Genomic DNA, 21,697 nt, shown 5'->3' on the forward strand with positions numbered 1-21,697 from the left:
TCTAATGATAAATATTGTGATATATATGTATATAGCAAAAAAAAATGCAGTTGATTGAATGGATAGTAATGATAATATCATTGAAAGACAATAAAGCAAAACAAGGGCTCTTCCTGCACCCTTCCCATCTCCAGGTGAAGAAAGAATCGGCAGAGTCGGAGCCGGCCTGGCAGGGAGCCGGTCAGCAGCCCGGTCTGCAGATCTGGAGGATTGTCAAGTTCCAGGTGACCCACTGGAACAAGGAGGAGTACGGCAACTTCTTTGAAGGAGACTCCTACATCATTCTCAACACCTACGTAAGACTGCTACTCTATCCGCCTCTCTCTGCTCCTCTTTGATACTCATCTCATCTGGAGCGGATCCAGGATTTTGAAATGGGTGGGGGGGGGGGGCACCAGTGGCGAGGAAACGACTACGTTGTACCAATCCTTTGAAAATGTTCATTAAAAAAAGTCAGGCGAAAATAGGGGGCCTGGGGCGCCCTCCTCTGGATATGCCACTGCTCATTATATTGATATTGATATTGATGTTCTCATGATTCCTGTTTTTCTTTGAAGTAGAAAACATATTGCTGTTTGGGCAACAAAACCATGTATCTCAAATATGTAAAATGTTTAGAAGAGCGAAAAAATATGGCAGCCAAAGCACTGTAACAAATGGGATCACTTTTCCTTTGACATAAAGTGGTGACTTCACTGTTGTGGTAAGACAGCTAGGATTTGGACAAAACATCACCTGACTGATTATCTGACAGTTGATTTTCAGCAAAATTTGAGATACAAGCTTTTGTTAATACCTCATTAATGATATTGCATAACAGATGATACATAGCTTAAATCCGAGATATTATATTCAACTTTTCTTTAATTCAAGGCCCCATTTGGCTCCTACAGATTTTATCTTGAGGCCCATTTAGGTAAAATGCGAATTTTCAAATTTTATTTTTGGCCGGCATTGTGGCCCACACGTTTGAGAGTTTCACGGCCCACACGTTTGAGAGCTTCACGGCCCAGTGGTTGAGAAATGCAGGCTTAAATGATCATCACCCTTCTACTTTGTGTAAACCCAAAGCTATCAATGACCATGTTATATAAAATGTACAATCTTCAGAGTATATTTTACACTGTATTTTGTCCTGGAATTTATGTATATTTTTGTTCAGCTGTCTATCCCATATGTTCCAAGTGGTACCAAAGTGACAAGTCAAATTATTCAGCTTGTGCATTTCTCAAATGTTCTTTACTGCCATGGCCAGGCAAAAAAAGATACTGACATTAGTAAATCAAGGCAGCCCTTCAGACGATATCCAAAAGCAGCGCAGGTGGGTTGCCATAACAGCAGACATTGTGGGGGCTCTTCCGATGCATTCTTTTCATTCTGTGTATCTCTCTTCTTTCTTTCTTTTTTCCTGGCAACAGAAAGAGGCAGATTCTGAGGAACTGAACTATGATGTGCACTTCTGGATTGGCAAAGACTCCACACAGGTACTTGCCATTTTCTTCTTTCATGTGTAAGGTTGAAAAAACAAAAATCATGTCACTGTCATTTCAGACCTGCTTGTGTGCAATATCAATGGCATTCTGTGACAGAGGGCTTGAGAGGGTGTAAGTGAATGTACATAACCTTATGTACCAGTAACACAAGAATTCACTCATTTCCAAATATGCAGTACTCAAGTGAGTGCGACTAGACACTCTGGCCTCTTGTAATTTTGTGAATATTGCAAGAGCCAAGATTTGCAAAATTAAAATGCATGTGAAAGTTCTTGTATACATTCTATTGCATTGGATGCAAGTGACAATTGGCAAAAATTTCATGCTGCGTAAAAGGCCGTCAGCTCCAATTCATGAAAATTTCATGTCAGGAACATTCTTGCTTTACAGTAAGCCCATAATGTTCTTTCAAGGCTACTACTAAAACACTGAATGATCGATACTTACACTGTATGTCAATGAATGGCAATTTGTCAATCAGTTGCTATGAAAACAACACAACACAAGAATTTATTGATTTGAACCTTGGTATTACAGCAATGTTTTCCTCGTTAGCTGAGATGATTATTTGTAGCTAAAAATGTGATGTTATGTTTTGACATTACCTCGCAAATGTGGGGGAGGAATTATCTCGCTGGAGTAATGGAAAGCTCTATATCACGTTCAACTGGCATGACCCCGGGGGAAACAAGCAGACATACAGCTTTTCAATGACAACAAAGTTGTACTTCATTTGAATATTCAAATGTCATTGTTTTCTCATTATGCAGGCTCATTTGCATAACATTGTTTCAAATTAAGTGTATCAAATGTCCTTTGTCTTTTTTTTGTGTGCATGTATTTTTATGCCTCCGCCACGAAGTGGTGCCGGAGGCATTATGTTTTCGGGTTGTCCGTCCGTCCGTCCGTCCGTCGTAGCGTCCGTCCGTCCTTCCGTCCTTCCGTCCGTCCGTAATGAATTTTGTGGACAGGGTAACTATAAAAACCTTTTGAGGTATCCTAATGAAACTTGGCATGTATGTGTATTAGGGGGTGAAGTTGTGCCTATCAACCTTTTGGTGCACATGCTCAAGGTCAAAGGTCAAAAGGTCAAGGTCAAATGCATAAAATTTCACTATTTCCACCATATCTATGCAATGCCTGAAGATATTTTCTTGAAACTTAGTGTATACATGTATTACCCAATTAAGATTCTCTGGTGAAAGTTTGGGTCATGAGGTCGAAGGTCAAAGGTCAAAAGGTCAAGTAAAAATATTAAAATTTCACCTTTTTTCTCTGTACCTTGGAAATTGTTCAAGGTATCTTCATGGAACATAGTATATATACATGTACTGACTGGCAGTGATTATCTAGAAAATTTAGGGTTCATGGGGTCAAAGGTCAGGGGTCAAAGGTCAAGGGAAACACTTCAAAATTTTACTATTTCCGTCATGTTTATGCAATGCTGGCAGGATTATTATATTTTTTACACTTGGTGTATGCATGCATAACCTAATAGAGATTCTTTGGAAAGTTTTTTTTCTTTTGTTTTTGCCTCAAAGGTCAAAAGGTCAAAGATGAAGTGAAAGTGCTGAACTAAGCTTTTCCTCCATATCTCGGAAGTGGCTCAAGTTATCTTGAAACATACTACATATTTATGCATGTTCTGCTTGACAGTGATTATTTTATAAATTTTAGGGTCAAAGGCCAGATGAAAATGGTAACAATTTACTATTCAATACAGAAATTGCACTTTTCTCCGTACCTTGAAAATAACTCAGTGCATAAACATATGAATGGGTCAAAGTCAAGTCAAAGTCCCAAATATTCATCCAATTAAACCTAGGTCAAGGAAGGTGAACATTTAACACATTTGTGACAAACGTCGTTTTAATATTTTGCTTCTTTTGTGAAAATGTAATCACACATTGTCCACATGTACTATCTGTACCTATTAGGAGAATCATGCATTATGGCGGAGGCATACCAGTCGCCATAGCGACATTTCTAGTTTATTTCATTATTTGCAGTAATCATTTCTGGCATGTAGTGAAAACGCAATTTTTTATGAAAGAAACAGGACACACACAAAAAAAATGAAGAAACTCTGTGAAATATTGTTTTTTTAAGTGATTTTTGGAAGAAGGTTTAGTTTACATAACAATTGAAATAAAGTTTTAGTGACTAATTTTTGCATTCATTTGTCAGTTCTATTAATCTGGTATCAGGAGAGAAAGTAAAATGCACACAAAGTGAGAGAGAGGTAGAAGTAAAAATTTGAAGTAAGCTGAAATGTTAATGAAGTATGTTATCAAAACAGTAGTACTGGAGAGAAAAGAAGAGACAATTAAATATTTGACAGACTGGAAGCATTTGTTTTTTTATTGTTCTTCCTTGCTTGTGTCTCGTCAGGACGAGTATGGTACGGCAGCATACAAAACGGTGGAATTGGACACGTTTCTGGATGACAAGCCAGTCCAGCACAGGGAAGTCATGGAAAATGAGTCCTCCCTCTTCAAGAGCTACTTCAAGAGCATTGTGTGAGTAGATGGTCAGCCCATCGTGCCATTGGATTATAGGTCATCATCTTTAATAGCTTTATAACATGGAAACAAAAAAAAAGTCATAACTATGTGAGTTCAATAGGAAGAATGAGAAGTTGTTATTTTCGTGAGGGTTTAATTTATGTGAATTTCGCAAAACACAGTTGATCGCCAATTTAACAACACACTGAAATGTTTTTATTCGCTAGTGTAATAGTGCATTTATGTTAGCGTCGGTGTCTGTTCGCGAAAACTACATCTAGCAAATTGACCTCGTATGATTTCCTCATTCCTGAAAATATCTGTACGCGAAAATAACAGCATATACAGTAGTTTCTACTTCTCTACAATGAAACTTCATGATGAACACATTCATTGTAAAGGCAATGCCATGTATTATATTGTCATTATTATTGTTATTATTATCATTACGGTCAAAACTTCAGTAGATGCCTGAAGACTGGACTTTTGGTCATGCTAATGATTGGTTTCTCCCATCCACGTACTACAGGTACATGTCGGGAGGAGCAGAGAGTGGATTCAGGCATGTGAAACCAGAGGAATACAAGACCCGTCTCTTCCACTGCAGTAAGCAAGGCAAGGGCAGGAGTGCCCGCCTGGAGGTTAAACAGGTGAGGGAAGACATGTTGTCCGGCATGGTCTGGATATCGATTAACCCTTGTGACCAGAGACAAAAATCTCTTTTCCTCTAGTACTAGGATGTCCAGACACCTAGGTGCAAGCCCAGCTAGCCTTATTGGACATTTTCTGAACATTCTTGAAACTTTCCAAGTTTGTTATGTGGATGTTTTTTCAAAATGTTTTCAGAATGTCTTTTTGTGGAAGGTTTTTGATGTATTTAAAATGTTTCAAATGGACATTAATTTTTTTTTAATCATTGAAAAAAAAAGTACAAAACTTTCAAAATTTTGTAAGGACTTGCTGAAAACCTTTTGGACATTATAGACATCAGAAAACCTTTTAAGAATATTTCAAATGTTCTGTGGATGTTCTGCGGATGTCCAGAAAACCTCTTAAAAACTGTCTAAAACTTTAAAAAAAAATTTGAGATTACCAAAAACAAAGTCTCATGACCCTTTCCAGAATGATTAGAAAACCTTTCATGTCCATCTAGAACATCCAGAAAACTTTTAAAGAACATCTAATGTGTAATACAAATGTTTTAAAAACTTTTAGAAATTGTTCAAAAACATGTTAGAACTTTTCAGGAATATCTATAATTCTATATAAACTAGGGATTGTATTGGGCACATACTAATGTCCTACCACCGATATATACTTGCTATACCATTTATACCTATTTTCCTAGATGATGTTTCACATTCTTTTATATGCGGGCAAAAATGTAATGCATGAAGACATGGTTACTAAAATTAAATCACACACACCTTAATTAGTCCTATCAAAATATGAAAATGCCTCTTCCTATTGAATACAATTTGAAATTGTGACTAACTGAACAATAGGCCCTAACGGGAGTACAATTTTAATGCACTCAAAAAGATGGAACCTAGCATAAATAGTTAAGATTTTAATGTCTTTTATCTATTTCCATTAGTTTTCAAATTTGAGATTTTCTTACTTGAATATTCATAAAAATGCATGAATATTCATGATATAGAAACCAATAGGAGACATAGTGGATCTCATAGAATAAAAATGTTTTTTTTTAATGTTTATTTAAGATGAAGAGGTAACAGACCTAATTCAAATGTTTTGTTGATGTTTGTAAATGATGAAGACGGTAGGCAGACATAATAACACCGTCCATTGACATTTTTACAACATTTTCCAAAAAATCTGTGCTTTGCGGTAAGTGCTGAGTCCAAACTTTGATGTTATATATGTTTTAAAAATGTCCGTTTTAGATGAAGACGTATGGAACATTAAAAAAAAAATCTTGCAGAAACATACTGAAAACGTTATGTGTTTGCATCCGCACCACCTTCATTTTGCTCCTCAAAGAACTACAAAGTTTAGAGGAAAATCTGACGAAAAAGTAGCTGCAGATGTTTCAGCAAAAGTGGATGTGGCAAAAAATAGTCACAGAAGTTTAAAGGAACTATGAAGTGCAAATACATGTTGACTTGTGTTGATTCATAGTATCCTGATCATCACTTTTATGTCTGGAAGAATATCTAAATATGTGCTGTATGTTTTACACTAATATTTCAAGTATTTTTCTTCAGATTGCTTGGATATGCCCACAGCGTAATTTGAAGAAAAAAAAAATCAAAGGGGGGTGCACGTCCAGTACCCCCCCCCCCCCCCCCAATCTACCACTGTTATTTGTGGTACTGGTGCTCATAGCAGCAATGATGTTTGAATATGTGATTTGTGATTATTGTTACAGTGTATGTCAAGCCGTGTCTTTCTCTTTTGGGGTCACTTACTTTTCAGTACGATAAAGTGAAGAGGAAGTATTTGTCCTCTGGCGATGTCTTCATCCTCGACACAGGATTGAAGTTTTACATGTGGACTGGGAAGGATAGCAACTTTGATGAAAAGTATCAGGTAAGAACGAATCGATGGAATAGATGTCAATAGTATGCAGTGTTGTTTCTCTTGCATCCATGTCTTCAAATTCCTACCGTCATATATTACATCTCGCAAATTTTGTTTTCTGTTTGTATCTACCCTAGCCTATAATCTAGGCAGCGGATGCAGCTTTTATCTTTGCTGTTACGCTAAATGTTAAGTGCGAGGTGATAAGTCTGATGCCGCAAGACTACAAACAGTGGAAGCATCCACCACCTTTATCCAATCATCTTGCTTTAGTTGCAATTGTTTTCTTGATATCGACTAAAGCAAGGCGAGTGGATATAGGCAGTGGATGCCTGGTGTGCGTCCACTGTTCATAGTCTCGCCTCATTAGACATTTAGCGTGATAGTAAAGACCATAGCTGCATCCTCCTCCAACCTTACAGGCTATTTCTACCCATGGATCCATCTATTCATCCTGTCATCTGTGTATCTAGTGCTCCTACTGGTATTTTTCTCTTTAACCCCGTCTTCCCACCTCCCCCCTCCCCCCCCCCCCCCCCCCCCCCCCCCAGTCTGCTCAGTACTTCCAGGACATGACTTCCAAGCGGCCACGGGCATCCAAGGAGACTCTGGACGAGGAAGACGTCTCGCCCAGCCACGAGTTCTGGGACTACTTCGACCAGGACGACGAGGTCGATGGCGAAGATGAGGACCAGTCTGCACAAGATGAAGATGACTCTGCTTCCTTCGACCCAGTCCTCTTCAGGTATTTTAAAAATAGGCCTGGGACATTTTCCTGGCAGAGAATCAAACTCATTTGCAAATCTGTGTTGCCGAGGGTTCCATTGAAATTATTTGTGACCGCCCGATGTAAAAACCCACAAACAGTATTCCAAAATGAAGTTCCACTTTTTGTGCCGCAGTTTCAAGGAGTAAGCTCTAAGCTTTGGAATGATATATGACTTATTAAAATTAATTTGACCATCCTAACTCTCTCGAAAAGTGATTCAAATGAGAGAGAGAACTTAGTGGTGCAGTTTCATAGAAGAGGGAGAAAAGAGGATTTTCTTATGTTTGTGCTGCTAATGGACAAGGGTCATTTTGTCTCTCCATCCACGAACATGTAAATTTATGTAGGAACACAGACAATGAAGTCGTTATGACATACGCTTAAAGCCAAAACATAGTTCTCATGTGCTGCAGAACTGTTGATTTTTTGCTCTAATTTGGGAAATGTGTGAAAGGATGCCATGCTAACACGATTACTATTGGACAATGAAGTAAATGCAAAATATTAACCAAAAAGGTTCACAGAAGTAGTTCAGTTTCAGAGCTTGCCCGATGGTGGTTGCAATAGAATGTCTTATATTCGATAACATCAATCATAACGTATTGGGCCATAGGGGTATCCACCACTCACGAGAGCGAGTTCCTTGCAGTTTGTTCTGTGTTTGATTCAATACTACTGCAGGGACATGATTCGATCATCACGAACAGGCAGTGTTCTACACATCCACAACTGAACGAGGGGGGGGGGGGGGCGCTTCCGGAATGAAAGTCGATACACCAGCATTTATTATTTCACACCATTGAGCTCAAAATACTACAGAAAATGACTTATTCCTGCAAAATTGCATCATACAGACAAGTTTCCTGTCTCAGCTTTCTGATAAATTGCAAGCAAATTTGAGTTTGTCAAAGATGAATTTTGAGCCATTACAAGTACTATAGATATATGTGTTAAACCTTTCTATGCCAATATTTGCAAATTTTACACACGTACCTATAGAGGGAAAGTTAATGTGGCCTACAGAGAATTGTAAGTGGTGCCATGGGAAGGGCTCTATTAATGGTGAATTTTCCAAGTCCCCAGGATTTTTTTTTTTTTTTGACAGGTAGACAGATGTGAAGTTCAGATTCCAAAACTAACTTTGGGTTGATTGTAGCAGAGATGCTCACAGTACCCACACTCAAACTTCTTCTTTTCTTCTGGTGGGAAGTACTAGTGAGAACCCACATGATATTTACATTCCAAAAACAAGATGCCTTGCTTGTTTAAATCAGTTGTTGAAATAACATAAGTGTACATGATAAACACACTTTTTTTTAATATAAGAATATGAAGATTCGAATGTTGAAAGCTCAAGCCATCTGTGAATCACGCATTTCTTTTGTTTTCTCATGAATATATCTAATTCAGGCTGTCAAATGCCTCGGGAGAGTTAACATTTACCGAGGTGTCGACGGGAGATAACATCAGGCGTGACGATCTGGACCCGAGTGTAAGTTCAAAAGTTGTTGGAATATGAAAATGCAAAGAACAGACTCGTCTTTGAGGTACAGACAGAGGCGTTTCAGTAATGCTGTAGAGAAAAGTTAATTAGTGTGTATCGAGATTGTAGAGACTAATGCAGGGTGCGATTTAATATCATGAACAGAGATGACCGTACATGAAGCTCAGTGCTAGCACAAACGTACTGAATGTAGGAAAACTTTTGCATGTAATGAAATTGGACAATTGGACTTGTCATCTGTTGAAAATGTAATATATCAGTGCAAAGAGCAATGAAAAAAATGCAGGAGCTAGAAAAGCACTGAGACTGCAGACCTCTGCCAAGCTCATTTCCACGCACATAATACACGCATACTAAAAATTGCCCAATTTCCCAATGATTTAAAGAAGCCTTGTGTTTCAATAACTTTGATCTGTTGTGCCGCACCTTGAGCAGAGTGCTCGCTTTCATGGGCATTTACAAACCTCAAATGCGTGCAGCTTGAACTCCCAATGAAGTACATTGACCCTATTAGCCAAAATATGAAAATGCCTCGAAAATTAATAATTCTCAGATCACTACCAAAACTTAATCATCTCTTCTCTGTGTCATTATCAACTACTTCTGCAAGTTTCATCCAAAGCAGTTTTCAGTGTTTTGAGTTATTTTCCAAACAGACAAACAAACCAACACTGACAAAAATATGTTAACCTCCTTGTGGGAGGTAATAAATAAATGATGATGTTGTGATTACAAAGAGAATGATTGTAACAATAATTATGATCATCTTTAGTTTCTTCACTAGTTGTGTAGACAGAGACATGTATAATACCGTACCACTTATCTCTACTTCTGTGGAGTGCTTTTAGGGAAGTAGTCCTATCATTGGCTATATCTAGGTGCAGGAAATGTAAGAAAAAAAATGTATATATATATATATACAGGGCTCGACACTAACGGTGGCCCGGTGGCCCGGGGCCACCAAAATTGAAAGTTGGGCCACCAAATTTCCCAAAAAAGGCAGATTTGGTGGCCCACCTCGGGCCACCAAAATTTTGGGAAAAGTACGTCAATTAATTCGTAACTTTTTGCGCCGGAAATTAGCAGTTATATTTGTTGAAAGGATGGATGAAAAGGACTGAATGAGTGCCTGTGAGTGAGTGTTGCGAGTTAGTTGAGGTTTATTTATGAGTAGATGTATGTCCAACTTCCAATTCTTACTATGACTGGATAAAACTTAGATATTTGACTCATTAAAAAAAACCAGGACTTTTAAAGTTTTTTATTGTTTTTTTTTTCGGGGCCACTAAATTTTTCTCTCGGGCCACCAAAAATTTGAAATTGAGGATTTTGGTGGCCCCATCGGGCCACCAAACAAAAAAGTTAGTGTCGAGCCCTGATATATATATATATATATATATATATATATTTCGTTTCTTGGCTCAGTTCATGTGCCATGCATTTTCATGGCTCATGAGTATAGATCCTCGGAGGGAAATATTGATACTTTTTCACATGAAATGGTACCTCATATTGCAGTATAATGAATAATAAATTGTAGCTGTGATTTGTTGAATTTAAAAAATCCTGTACTTACTTGTCGCCTGTGCAGGATGTGTTCATTCTAGACACTGGAAGGGCTTGCTACGTGTGGGTGGGATCGCAGGCAGACAATGCTGAGAAGAAGAATGGAATTCCATATGCAACGGTGAGAATCTATATATGTCTTGGCTGTCTGAAATCACTTCATTTTCATGCATCTTTGATATCAACTCAACACTTTGAAGGGTCTTACAAATCTCCAGATTGATACCGTCAATTACACCTGAGCACGTTTACATATCGTCCATGAAAATGGAGTACTGTGTACTCCATTTATTTCAGAGGTTTTTGTTTGTGTGAATTTTGCAAGCCCCGCAATAATTGTGAATTTAACAACATGCTGACATGTTAACTGAGCCTGACATGAATGCCACTTGAACACTTGCATTTCTCCATTAATTACTGTCCTCCTCTGTCACAAATTTCACCACTGTTGAAATTGTCAGGAAGTCATGATTCACACACAAAAAAAAATTATACTTGCTAGATAAATGGCATATACAGTACGTAGTACAAAACTTATTCATAGAATTTTATTTTTAGGGAAAAATTATGAGAAGTGTGAATGGAGGAGAAATTGAACACAGATTGGAGAGGATCGTCAAAATGTACTGACTCTGTGTAATTCAAAGCAGTTTGAGGTTTGAATTAATTATAAAAATCTTCAGATCTGCTCTTGTTTGTTCTTGATGATTGACTAGATATGAATAGTCTGGAGCTGGGAATATGCAGTCAAAACTTACGCCCGTGTCGTCACTATGCATGCAAGTGAATGGCAAAGGGCATAATTGATATTGAGAAAGTGGTGAGCTATGGAATGATGAGAAATTCATCACTGCAGCCTTCAGCATTTCTTGTTTAAATTTGTAGGTGTAATTAGGTCTCACTGATCAAACTGCAGGCTTATATTAATCGTGAAGCCTTGATTGTTTCAAGCCCTGTGGCTGCAGCAGTTGTGCGCCCAATACAGCGAAAGTACTCTCTCCTCATTGCCCATGGTTCTTCGTAGGGGATGTAAAACTTTAAGTCCTGAAGTTGCTTGCTCATGCTATGTTTACACCGTGACCACGGCAGCCTCATTCGTCTGAAATGTAGTGTGCTGTGGGTTGATGGGATATTCTCCTTGTTTTCTCCCGCTGTAGTCTAGTCCTGTTCATTCTAGTCCTCGCTCTAGTGAACATGCAGCTATCAGATGCCATTCCCCTGATGTCTGGTCAGACTAGACTTCACAATATTTCCCATTGCGTCCCACTATATGGACCACCTCTCAAGATTTGTAATGGCCTTTTACAAACATGCTGTCACGTTTTGTTGAGCTCATCCCATTTCATTACAACCTACTAGGCTTCTCATTGGCACCTTGATTGCCATGACAAATTTTTTGACAATTTAAAAATGTAACCATGGCATTAGTGGCAATCATGGCCTGTCATGTTTGCCCGTCCCCCCCCCCCCCCACATTGTCTCACGTCCATCCCGTTCTTCATGGTGACCTGAAGCGTGACTGCTGCGGACGCCAAGAACATAGTGTATATGGGGCATTGCAACCATTCAGTTCTTCTTAACCCTAATAGGGCTGGGGGGGGGGGGGGGGTTGAATCAACCTCCCCCTCGACATTTTTCGCGATAATTCTGCTGCGCGAAATTTTTTTGACCACGCCGCTCGCTGACTTTTTACTTTCCAGTCTCGCAAATCATATGACATCATTTTCGCGAAAATCGGACATACCGTTACAATGCTGCACGACCTTTTATACATCCTTATCAGACCGAAAATGGCTCAAAAACGTGATTTTGTGTGCAAAGTTCATGCAAATAGAGTTTTCTCACCTTATTCAAAAAGATATGATCATTTTCACTTTCAGTGGCTTAAATCAATTAATTTTGGCATAATTATGCTCAAAATAGTTTCTGTAATAATTTTTTGTGGAAAAAAAATGGAAAAAAAACCCCAAAAGGTCAAAAAACAAAGAAATACATAAGGAATTCATCAAACAATAGAATACATAAGAAATCAATTTTGATACCAGATTTTTTTTTCAAGCACATTGTTAGGAATGCTACAGGGAACAATGTCACCAAAAATTAGGATGCCATTGGCTTTATTTTCTGAATTAGAGCAAAGTTCATGATTTCACACATATTAATTAATATAAGATATAAAAAATGAAAAATTCAATTTTTTTCTCTTATACCAGTTCAGTAGATTACGCAACAAGTAATGTATGTGCCGATTTTCAGGGCGATTGCGCGATTGACGGCCGAGATCTCGGGGGGGGGGGGGGGGGGGGGGGGGTTGAATCAACCCTCCCCCGGCCACAGAACAGGCCAAAAAGCCCGGCCTGGTTAGAGTTAAGAGGCTATGCAAAATATGTCGTGACTCTGACACTTGCACACAGAATAAATTGTATTCACTCTGACTCTGAGTCAGATTTGTCAGTATGAGATCGATACAATGTAATGTATAGCTGGCAGTTAATGTGTGACTATCTTGTGTTTACGATCGTCTCTCTTGCGCAGCAATATCTGATGAACACGCACCACAAAAAGGCCAACATCACGTGTCTGAAGGAAGGCTCCAAGTCTAAGGATTTCTACTCCCGCCTCAAGTAGTCTCACAATCCAGTCTCGGTATCGCTTTTTTGCTGGGTTCGCACGGGAATGATTCGGAAAGCTTCACGGAAATATCACCAAGCACTCGGCAGAAATGGAGGTCAAGATGCCATAGATTAAATTTGCTGAAGTCTCGCATGTAGGCCTTATGGTCAATTTTGCTTCAGCAAATTCACAAATGAATGAATTGTTCCATAACTCTAATAATTGTTTCATTTTCTTTTTCATTTGCATGCATTCATGCAATGTGGATACCCGCCTTTCTTCCTAAACCAGAACAGATATGATTTGCTCTCAAATGTGGTAATTGAAAGAGAGAAATTAATTGCTATATATAGAGCCAAGAGTCAAAACGTCTGTATTTGACCCAAGAAAGCCTGTGATATTTTGACAGGATTTCGCCAAAGCACAGTCTTCAAGGCATGAAGCATTATGATTGCATTTTATGACCAAATTGTATTAAATTTATGGAAATATGATTCTTTTTCAGTCATTTTCTTTTGCAAGTTCATGTGCTTTCAAGTCAGTGAGTTCATCAATAATAAAAGAGGGAGAAAAAAAAACAAAAAGAAGATATGTGGTGCAAAATGTAAATCAAAACTTCAAACCTATTCCTTATTGTAAACAACTACACAGACAGCTTGCAGCATTGTCATGATTGTGAATAGCATGTAACAAAGCCTGGATGAAAATTCAAATATTGCTGTACCAAATAGATAAGAATTAAAATTGCTTGATTTCAAGTCTTCTAGCATTCTTGGAATTTTTATTTGATCATACCTATTTACATTGAGATAAGATGATTCTTTTTTTTCTGTGTGTAACTTTTATTAGATATTCTGGTGATAATCAAAGATGGAGTCTATTATATTTTGTTGCCGTATCCGTGTGATTTATTTTCATTTTGTGCATATCCTGTCTCTATTTCTGTAATTTTTATCACAATTTTACTGTAGATGTACACTCTGCAATGAGTTGTTGTACTTATGATTTCTTTTGTGATGTAAATATCTATATATCTGCATGCATTTTTATGAAGTGTTTATCCTATTTTTCTTACAGTGGCGTTACTGTGAATCAGTAGGTCTTGGTCTGTAATATGCTAATCAAATAAGATAATACTTCATTATTTGAAGGGGGCATTGTTTGTGATTGAAAGCTGCCAGTGTGTATCTGGTCCATATTCTAAGAAACATAGAAACTGTCCTGAAATTCCGAAGTACACAGGTGTAAACAGGGTTGTGCACAATTCAAAGAAAAGTGATACGTTTAGTGATATTCAGATTATATGTCCTTTGTGACACAGTGAAATGTGCCATCACTTGATGTGGAAAAAAAAAAGAAGGAAAAATGTGCTCATGTTCAGAGTGTGATGTAAGTGTGATTCATGGATAACAAATTACATTCTTGATAACTTCATATCCAGTTTATGCATTTACCTGTACCAGTAATTCCCCACACTTTCATCTTTCATTCCATGTTCCTTATTACTCACAATTATTCAAACAATTACAAAAGTTCTAAAAGCACTTTGTCCACACATTACCAAAAAACACACGAAAAAACAAAAAAAAATCCATCAATCTGCAATCATGTTTTGCCATTCCATTTGTTTTAAAGATTACAGTGTAGATTTTAGTTCTCTCTTGATACACAGTGTTTATATTATTGTGTAGTCACTTTTGTAAGCTTTGAAGTCTCATAGACTACTCAGCCCAATACAAGAAAAAGACAAGCAAGAAAAAAAAAAGGAAACCAGATCAAACTCCATTAACTGTCTGCTGTCCTCTTACGATCATGCTCTTTATTTATCGAGTGTTTCAAATTTCAACAACGTCTTTCAATTAGGATATTGGATAGTCGTTTTTTTTTTCTTGTATTTTTTTTTTGTGAGCACGTTGCAAATTTTCTTGCAACTGTGTAGCTGTAAAGCAGTTGCCCATTGCTATCATGTCCATGGAGTTTCCTTACATGAAATTGTAATACATACTACAGTGTGTCCTGCTTATAGTTGTTAGAATTTGTATTGACATTCTTCGACATAGTCAAAGTTATAGTTGATAAAAAAAAGATAGTAAAATATATGATAAATTATGATCTGTGTCTGCTGTCAGCAGCATAGATATGTATCATAGGGAGGAGATGGTAGTGACATTGGGTATAGAGAAGGAAACAAAGAAGAACATTACATTGTATGAATGTTTTGTGTACTGCCTTAATCAGTCTATTGCAAAATAGAAAGAGAAGGGTTGTTTAGAGGGTCATGGGAGTCGCAAAGTTAAGACCTCCCTAGGGCTTCTTTGTACAGCAGCTGCAACAGGATATAATCACCATGACAAAATTGCCTCCTGTGCTTCTCTGCAGTGACAATGAAGCAAAGACATTGCAAACTGTTTTGATTTTGAGCGGTGAGATCACCAAATGATCGTCTCGCTGGGAAGCCACTTGTGGGGATGGATTCCAGAGAGAAAGACTGTTGCCCGGCAACAGTACGGGGGAAAACACACCCAAAGAAACGAACCTTCTTATTCATTGTTAATTCTCCGGTGCCTATACAGCAGTTGGAGGGCGTGTTGAAGGAGGACTATGCAACTTTGAATGGTGGATAAACACATCTTCCATAGGCAGGGCATAGCCATGAGCGTCGTGTTACGTTGGCAATAACAGATAACTGTCTCTGTGATAATGATCCATGTCATTTAAGGTGTCTTGAGACGCAACCAAGCCTCACAATAATGTTCATCAATTAAGGAAAGAATTAAATCTTGTCACATGATAGATAAGAGGAATAAAACTACATCACATGAACATATGAATTAGAACACTGTCTTATCGTTTCATAATTTTTGTTTGATGTAGTCATGGTATCATGTGTGTGGGCCATCTCTTATTTTTATGTATTTATATTTATTTATATATTTTATATATGTATATATATATATATATATATATATTGTTCATATTATATGTATTATATATATATATATATTATGTATATATACACAATTTGTTCATATATATTTATATATATATATATATGTATATATACACAATGTATATATATATTTATATATATATATACAATGTATATATATATGTGAGAGAGAGTGTTTATGTGTATATATATATATGTATATACTTGAACGTAAATATACATGACAGCAAGGTATTTTTGCAGCATGTGATTTCATGAATTGCGTATGGCATTCAATGCATAATAGTGTAGACAAGAACTTTCGCATGCATTTCAATTTTGAGATTCTTGGCTCTGGCGAAATTCGTGAAATTAAAGTGCATGTGAATATTCCTGGTTTTACAAGCATATAGATTATATATGGATATATATATATATATATATATATATATATATATATATATATATATATATATATTATATTGTGTGTGTGTGTGTGCGAGTGTATATGCATGTATAAATATTCAAGTGTCTGTGTAAGCATTGGCATTGAGTTAACTGAACAATGAACTTTCTGCAGACAAGAAGTAACACAGTTGTCCTCGAGACTTATATACAGATCATCTTTACTTTCAAAAGAAGAATAAACTATGTGCCCAGTAAAAATCTAGACAGGCTGTGTGTATTGTCTTGTCTCACACACTTGTTCCATGTAATACAGATTTTCGGGTGTACTGACATTATGCTTCAGTAATGAGAGGCAAATTCTGATTTGCATGTTGAGTAATTAAACAGCAAAGAAAACAAACGCAAATGAAATACTACAATACAAAGAACAATAAAAGAAAGATAAATCCATAGAAAATCTGGGGAAAAAATATGATCAATACACCATCGTATGCAGTTTTGATCGTTGGATTTTATGAAGGTGTCTTAAAGACAGTACCTGTCATTGATAGAAAGATAAGAAATTTAATGAGACCTTGATAATCAGACGCAGATGGCTAATTGCCCGATGAATCATTATTTACATACGCCAGTAGGGAGTCCAGACTAATTGACACCTGCATCTTGTTTTCCTTCTCTTCAAGTTGAACGTTCTTTATGACGAAAATAAATGGCGATATGGATCCTCATTGATTAAAATGATTGGCTGAGAGCAATCACGTGACCAGTCTTTTATTTTGCGCAAACGCCCAAACTTATTTTTTTTTTTTAATTTGATAATGACCGGTTTTTAAAACAATCACTCACTCGGCTGCGCTCAACCCCCAGCTGCAATGTGTTTTAAACGCACAGTCTTCAGTTAGATTGGGGCTTGTGCTGCGTGCGGGCATTTATTCTCATCAAGTGTTTTGTCAGATATTTTCACTGACATATTTGCTTTCGGCCAATAAGATGCAAGGATTTCAGAAGCTTAAAATACATGTAGTTTTCAGTCACTGACAAGTTTCATGAAACGCTGTCCTGGTATATCTTGCGAAAATGACTACCAGGAAACTTTTTTTTTAAAAAGAAAAATCACAATTTTATAAAACAAATAATGCACATTACTTGGTCGGGAGTGCGTAAAGAAAATGTGATGACATAGGTGTGGAGTTAACGAAAGATGATAGACCCCCTATATTGCGAGTCAAATGCCACCTTTGATTTTTCCACTGAAACCACCACAATCTCATTGAACAGTGGGCCACACATTGATTCATGTGTTAGCACTCTTTACGAGGAAAAAAAAAATGCAATGTGCTGAGATGTATAGGTACCGAAAGTATTCCAGAATGCCTGTCTAATCGATCCTATCAATCATTATCTCCTACAGCTATCCTAGCAGGTGAATATTGTCTCGTAGGTGCAATTGTATCATGCAATTATGACAAAGTCATAATTTAGAGTTCTTGCAGATGCTTAATTAATTTCGACACCATCTTCTTTTTCGTCGTCGTCTCACTGTTGGGGTTTGGTGACAACGATGACTTTATACGCGCCGATGTCTACGAGCGGCGACCCGCTCTGGGACAGAGTGCTCCTGATGCCTTCCAGCGAACCGAGAACGTCGCCCACACCGTCGTCTGCTCCGGGTGACCCCGGAAGCAGTTCCACGCGGAGGATGTAGTTGAACGGCGTTTTGCCGCCCAGCTTCCGGAACAGACCCGCCTCGTTCAGGGATACGGTGGCTGGAAGGGACTCGACCACAACGTTCATGCCAGACATCGATTTCCACTCCTTTTCGAAATCCTCCGGTACGTCCTAAGAAAAAACAAAAAAAGCTAAGCTAAACAATCCAATAAAAAATCAAAACAATTAACAAAAATAACAAATGAAGAAAATGAGAACATCAAAGAAAACAGAGGGATGAGCGGAGCAGTCTTGATTTAAATGGACTTTAATGAAGAGTGATTACAGTCCTAGTACATTAATCATGGAGCTACATAGCTCCATGATTCCATGATTAGATATAAGACTACGTCGCTTGGCTTTTCTTTAACGGTAGGAATTGAAACATGAGGTTTGATTTTTGACATCTTAAATCTTCAACTTAAAATTTTCAACATCACGAGGGTTACCTTCGTTCTGTTTGATGCGGACTGTTTTTTGACAAACGATGCTTATCATATCACGATGTTCCTTTCGTCATAATATTCATTGTTGTTGTGAAATATTTTTTTTTCGCATAGTAAATCATTCAGGCGACTCTATGATAATGATTTCCTGTCGCTACTTTCACTTTGGACGCTTAACTGTTTTCTTAAAAGTGATAATTGTTACATACTTCCTCCACCTCATTGACACAGCTACACATATTTTACGCCCTACCGTCATTACTTCCTGTTTTGAAGACAGACATGGCATCTACTTTTTGATAGCTCTCTTTCTCCTTTTCATCTTTTATGTTAGTCTCTACAGATCGTTTTTTTCCTCCGTAAAACTAACATAAACTAGAAGGTTCATAACCAAATAAATGCAGCCTGCTATTGCAAATTCTTTAGCTAAAAAATATCATATACAATGCCAATCTTAAATCATGTTTGCCTATTATGATGTAAATATCAAATGCATGTCTTGCAACGCTTGCTATCACGTTATATCATGTACGTGTCTCTGCCCGTACATGACAACATTTTTCTTCACCTTATTTATAGTGGTTTTAAGGGGAATGCATATTACCATTATCATACCACTCAATTTAATTGATTTAATTTTTGCTCTTTGATGAAGGGTCAAATCAGACGAACAGAATGGTAAAATGTGTTGAGTTTCATCTGAGTAGAATTTGAAATATCACATAAAGCGAACACTAAAAATTTTCACTTTTTTTTTTACCAGACAGCTAGCGATTTGGATCATCACGTATGCAAAAAAGCTGACGTGACGATGATAATCACCAACTCACAACTCTTCCATTCATTCATTTCATTTTATGTCATTTACGACAAAAGTATACGATACAATATGACATTGTGAGTTTATTCAAAGAGGTTTTTTTTTTCCCCGTGCAATTTATATGAAACTTTAAGTATTGTTAATTTTTGTTTGATTTTACTCTCATTACAGTGTAAATTGCGTTAAAGTTGCACTTTCACTGGGCGAATTCAACACAGGCCTAATTCATTGAACAATGTGACTGTATGAGAATGTTTAACATGACTTGCGTGCCGTGCCATCCTTTCACTCACCTTGAAAGCCGCCAGAAGGATGATACTGTTTGTCGCGGCCTGAGTCTTCGGACACCATGGCTGACCAGACCAGGTGGCGATTTCCTCGTATCCACCTTTATGGAGTAAGAATGGTATGTTGTGTGTTGTATAAATACTTTAATAACTGAAACGTTGAATTTTCGACATTATTTTTTTGTAGGCCTAACTGATCAACGAAAAATTGTGAAGTGATGACGTTATTAGTTCCCTCATAATGTTCGTATCAACTGAACACTGCTGAACGAGAATTGTCCTGCAAAAATTAGCGAAACAATTTCATAACTACCCTTCTGATTTTCATCCGACTTTGATCAAGTTTTCACTTTTGTACTCGCAAGAATTTACTCTGTCTTATCAGACTTATCTATAAATGGACTAGAATTTCTCTTCAAGAAGATGGTTCAATTGAATGCATATTGGGAAGACAAAGTTGTTAACTAGCCCAAGTCTTAGAGGACGGTATAGTTTTTGGTTGAGACTGATATTGACGTTTTAACTTTTAGTGAGATAATCAGAAACCACTTATATGAAATATTAAAGAGCATAAACTTCTAAGAGGAATTCAAATTTTATATTTGATGAAAATAGGTTTGGAAATGGCTGAGATATCCAAAAACAAAGAGTCCCTAATAAGAGGTGAGTCCCATCTTGTATCAGGACCACTTTGTTTTGCTTTTTTTTTTGTGTGGATATCTAAACCAATTCACAACCAATTTTCATCTAACAAACTTTGAATTCCCTTAGAAGTGTATGCTTTTTAATATTTCATAAAACTGGTTTCTGATTGTCTCACAAAAAGTTAAAACCCCAATTCCAGGCTCAACCAAAACTATACCATCACTTTAACCAGTCTTACCCGGATGTCGCACTTGGTGCCCCCATTCGCCGTGGCCTTCTTTGATTGCAGCCAGCCACTCTGGGGAAGGGTTGGGCGAGAAACCGGTGAAACTCCCGTCCTTGAAGTTGGCGAAGTGCGCGTACTTGAAATGTCCTACGAGTGAGAATGACGCAACATACAAGAAAATAACTCAGCAAAGTTGATAAAAATTTGTTTCAGTATATGAAAAGTTTCACAGACTTTAAATGAAATGACCAATCTAAGTGATACTGCGTCACGAAGAGATGAAAAAAAATGCATTCAGCTTTACCTATAGATTCCACATCGCGCGTCTTACATGTAGAGTAACTAGCCTTTTCGTGAACAGAGAGATTAAGATCGAAACTTTTACTACACAACTGGTCTAGTACAAATTCGATTGAATATCAAATTGCAATATGCTGGCGCAGATATAGGCGAGCATAAGCAGTTGGCCTGCAGTATTATACGTAGATATAATACACCTCAAGCAACGTCACGAAATGATTGAGACCATATATGGTGAGAAAAAGCGAACACAAAAGTCTTACCACCATCGTCCAGATTTTTGTGGAATTGGCCGACGACAAAGCTTGGCTCTTTTTCGACGAAGGCAAAAGTGTGTTTGACCCCATCGAGAAACGAGTCGAAGCCGGGAGCAGGGGTTGTCGTCTCGTACAGGTTGAAGATGGCACGAACTTGTGATGCACCGGCCGTCGTCATGGTAACAGTAGTATGTTAATGGCTAATGACTGACTATGTGAGTAGAAGAGCACAGTGTAAATGGTATACGCCGATCGGTGGGTGGCAGTTCTCTTTCTGAGCGCTCTGATGGTGAAGTGTGCTGCTGTATGGTCCTTAGAGCTCTGCTAATTTATAGGGATAAGATAATATTTAGGATGTGCCCAACGAGGAAGAGTGAAGAAAGAAGGACCCCTGAGCTGTACTTATATATCCTGGCAGTTCCGATTCCAAACGTGCGGCGGTGGTTGGGTTTCGAATAAGGGAATCCCGGGCGCATCCCGGTCCAGCCACCGTATCCTATAGTGAAATCAGCTGACTACCATTTGTGGATTTCTAAAGTGAAAGTTCCGAGCCAACCAAGGCTCAAAATGCTCCACTTTATCATGCAATACTCATTAAACAAAAAAAAAAGAATTAAAGGAGAAACTAGGCTAAAACCACTAAGCCATTAGTCTCTTTTTTTAACGATAAATAATACAA

General features: G+C 37.7%; 2 protein-coding genes across 3 annotated transcripts in view; one reads left to right on the forward strand and one right to left on the reverse strand.

The window, feature by feature from the left end:
* LOC139737783 (gelsolin-like protein 2) overlaps positions 1-15,824 on the forward strand; it is a 61,756-nt gene extending 45,932 nt beyond the window's left edge. For both annotated transcript variants that reach the window (XM_071648458.1, XM_071648459.1), the window contains 9 exons: positions 135-296; positions 1,419-1,484; positions 3,885-4,012; positions 4,527-4,647; positions 6,437-6,550; positions 7,093-7,286; positions 8,721-8,802; positions 10,406-10,501; positions 12,916-15,824. In XM_071648458.1, the coding sequence (XP_071504559.1) occupies positions 135-296; positions 1,419-1,484; positions 3,885-4,012; positions 4,527-4,647; positions 6,437-6,550; positions 7,093-7,286; positions 8,721-8,802; positions 10,406-10,501; positions 12,916-13,008 (1,056 nt within the window). In that variant the 3' untranslated portion in view covers positions 13,009-15,824. The remainder of the gene's footprint in view (positions 1-134; positions 297-1,418; positions 1,485-3,884; positions 4,013-4,526; positions 4,648-6,436; positions 6,551-7,092; positions 7,287-8,720; positions 8,803-10,405; positions 10,502-12,915) is intronic.
* A 976-nt stretch (positions 15,825-16,800) lies between these two features.
* LOC139737797 (uncharacterized) lies at positions 16,801-21,390 on the reverse strand. Its single transcript, XM_071648474.1, has 4 exons — positions 21,025-21,390; positions 20,474-20,608; positions 19,597-19,691; positions 16,801-18,169 (listed from the first exon to the last, which is right to left on the reverse strand). The coding sequence occupies exons 1-4, from the start codon at positions 21,194-21,196 to the stop codon at positions 17,867-17,869; spliced, it is 705 nt and encodes a 234-aa protein (XP_071504575.1). The 5' UTR covers positions 21,197-21,390; the 3' UTR covers positions 16,801-17,866.
* Positions 21,391-21,697: the final 307 nt, after the last annotated feature.

This window comes from Diadema antillarum, unplaced genomic scaffold (genome assembly GCF_040938485.1).
Source record: "Diadema antillarum isolate AM-2024a unplaced genomic scaffold, OU_Dant_1.0 seq00000705_RagTag, whole genome shotgun sequence".
Taxonomy (NCBI): Eukaryota; Metazoa; Echinodermata; class Echinoidea; order Diadematoida; family Diadematidae; genus Diadema; species Diadema antillarum.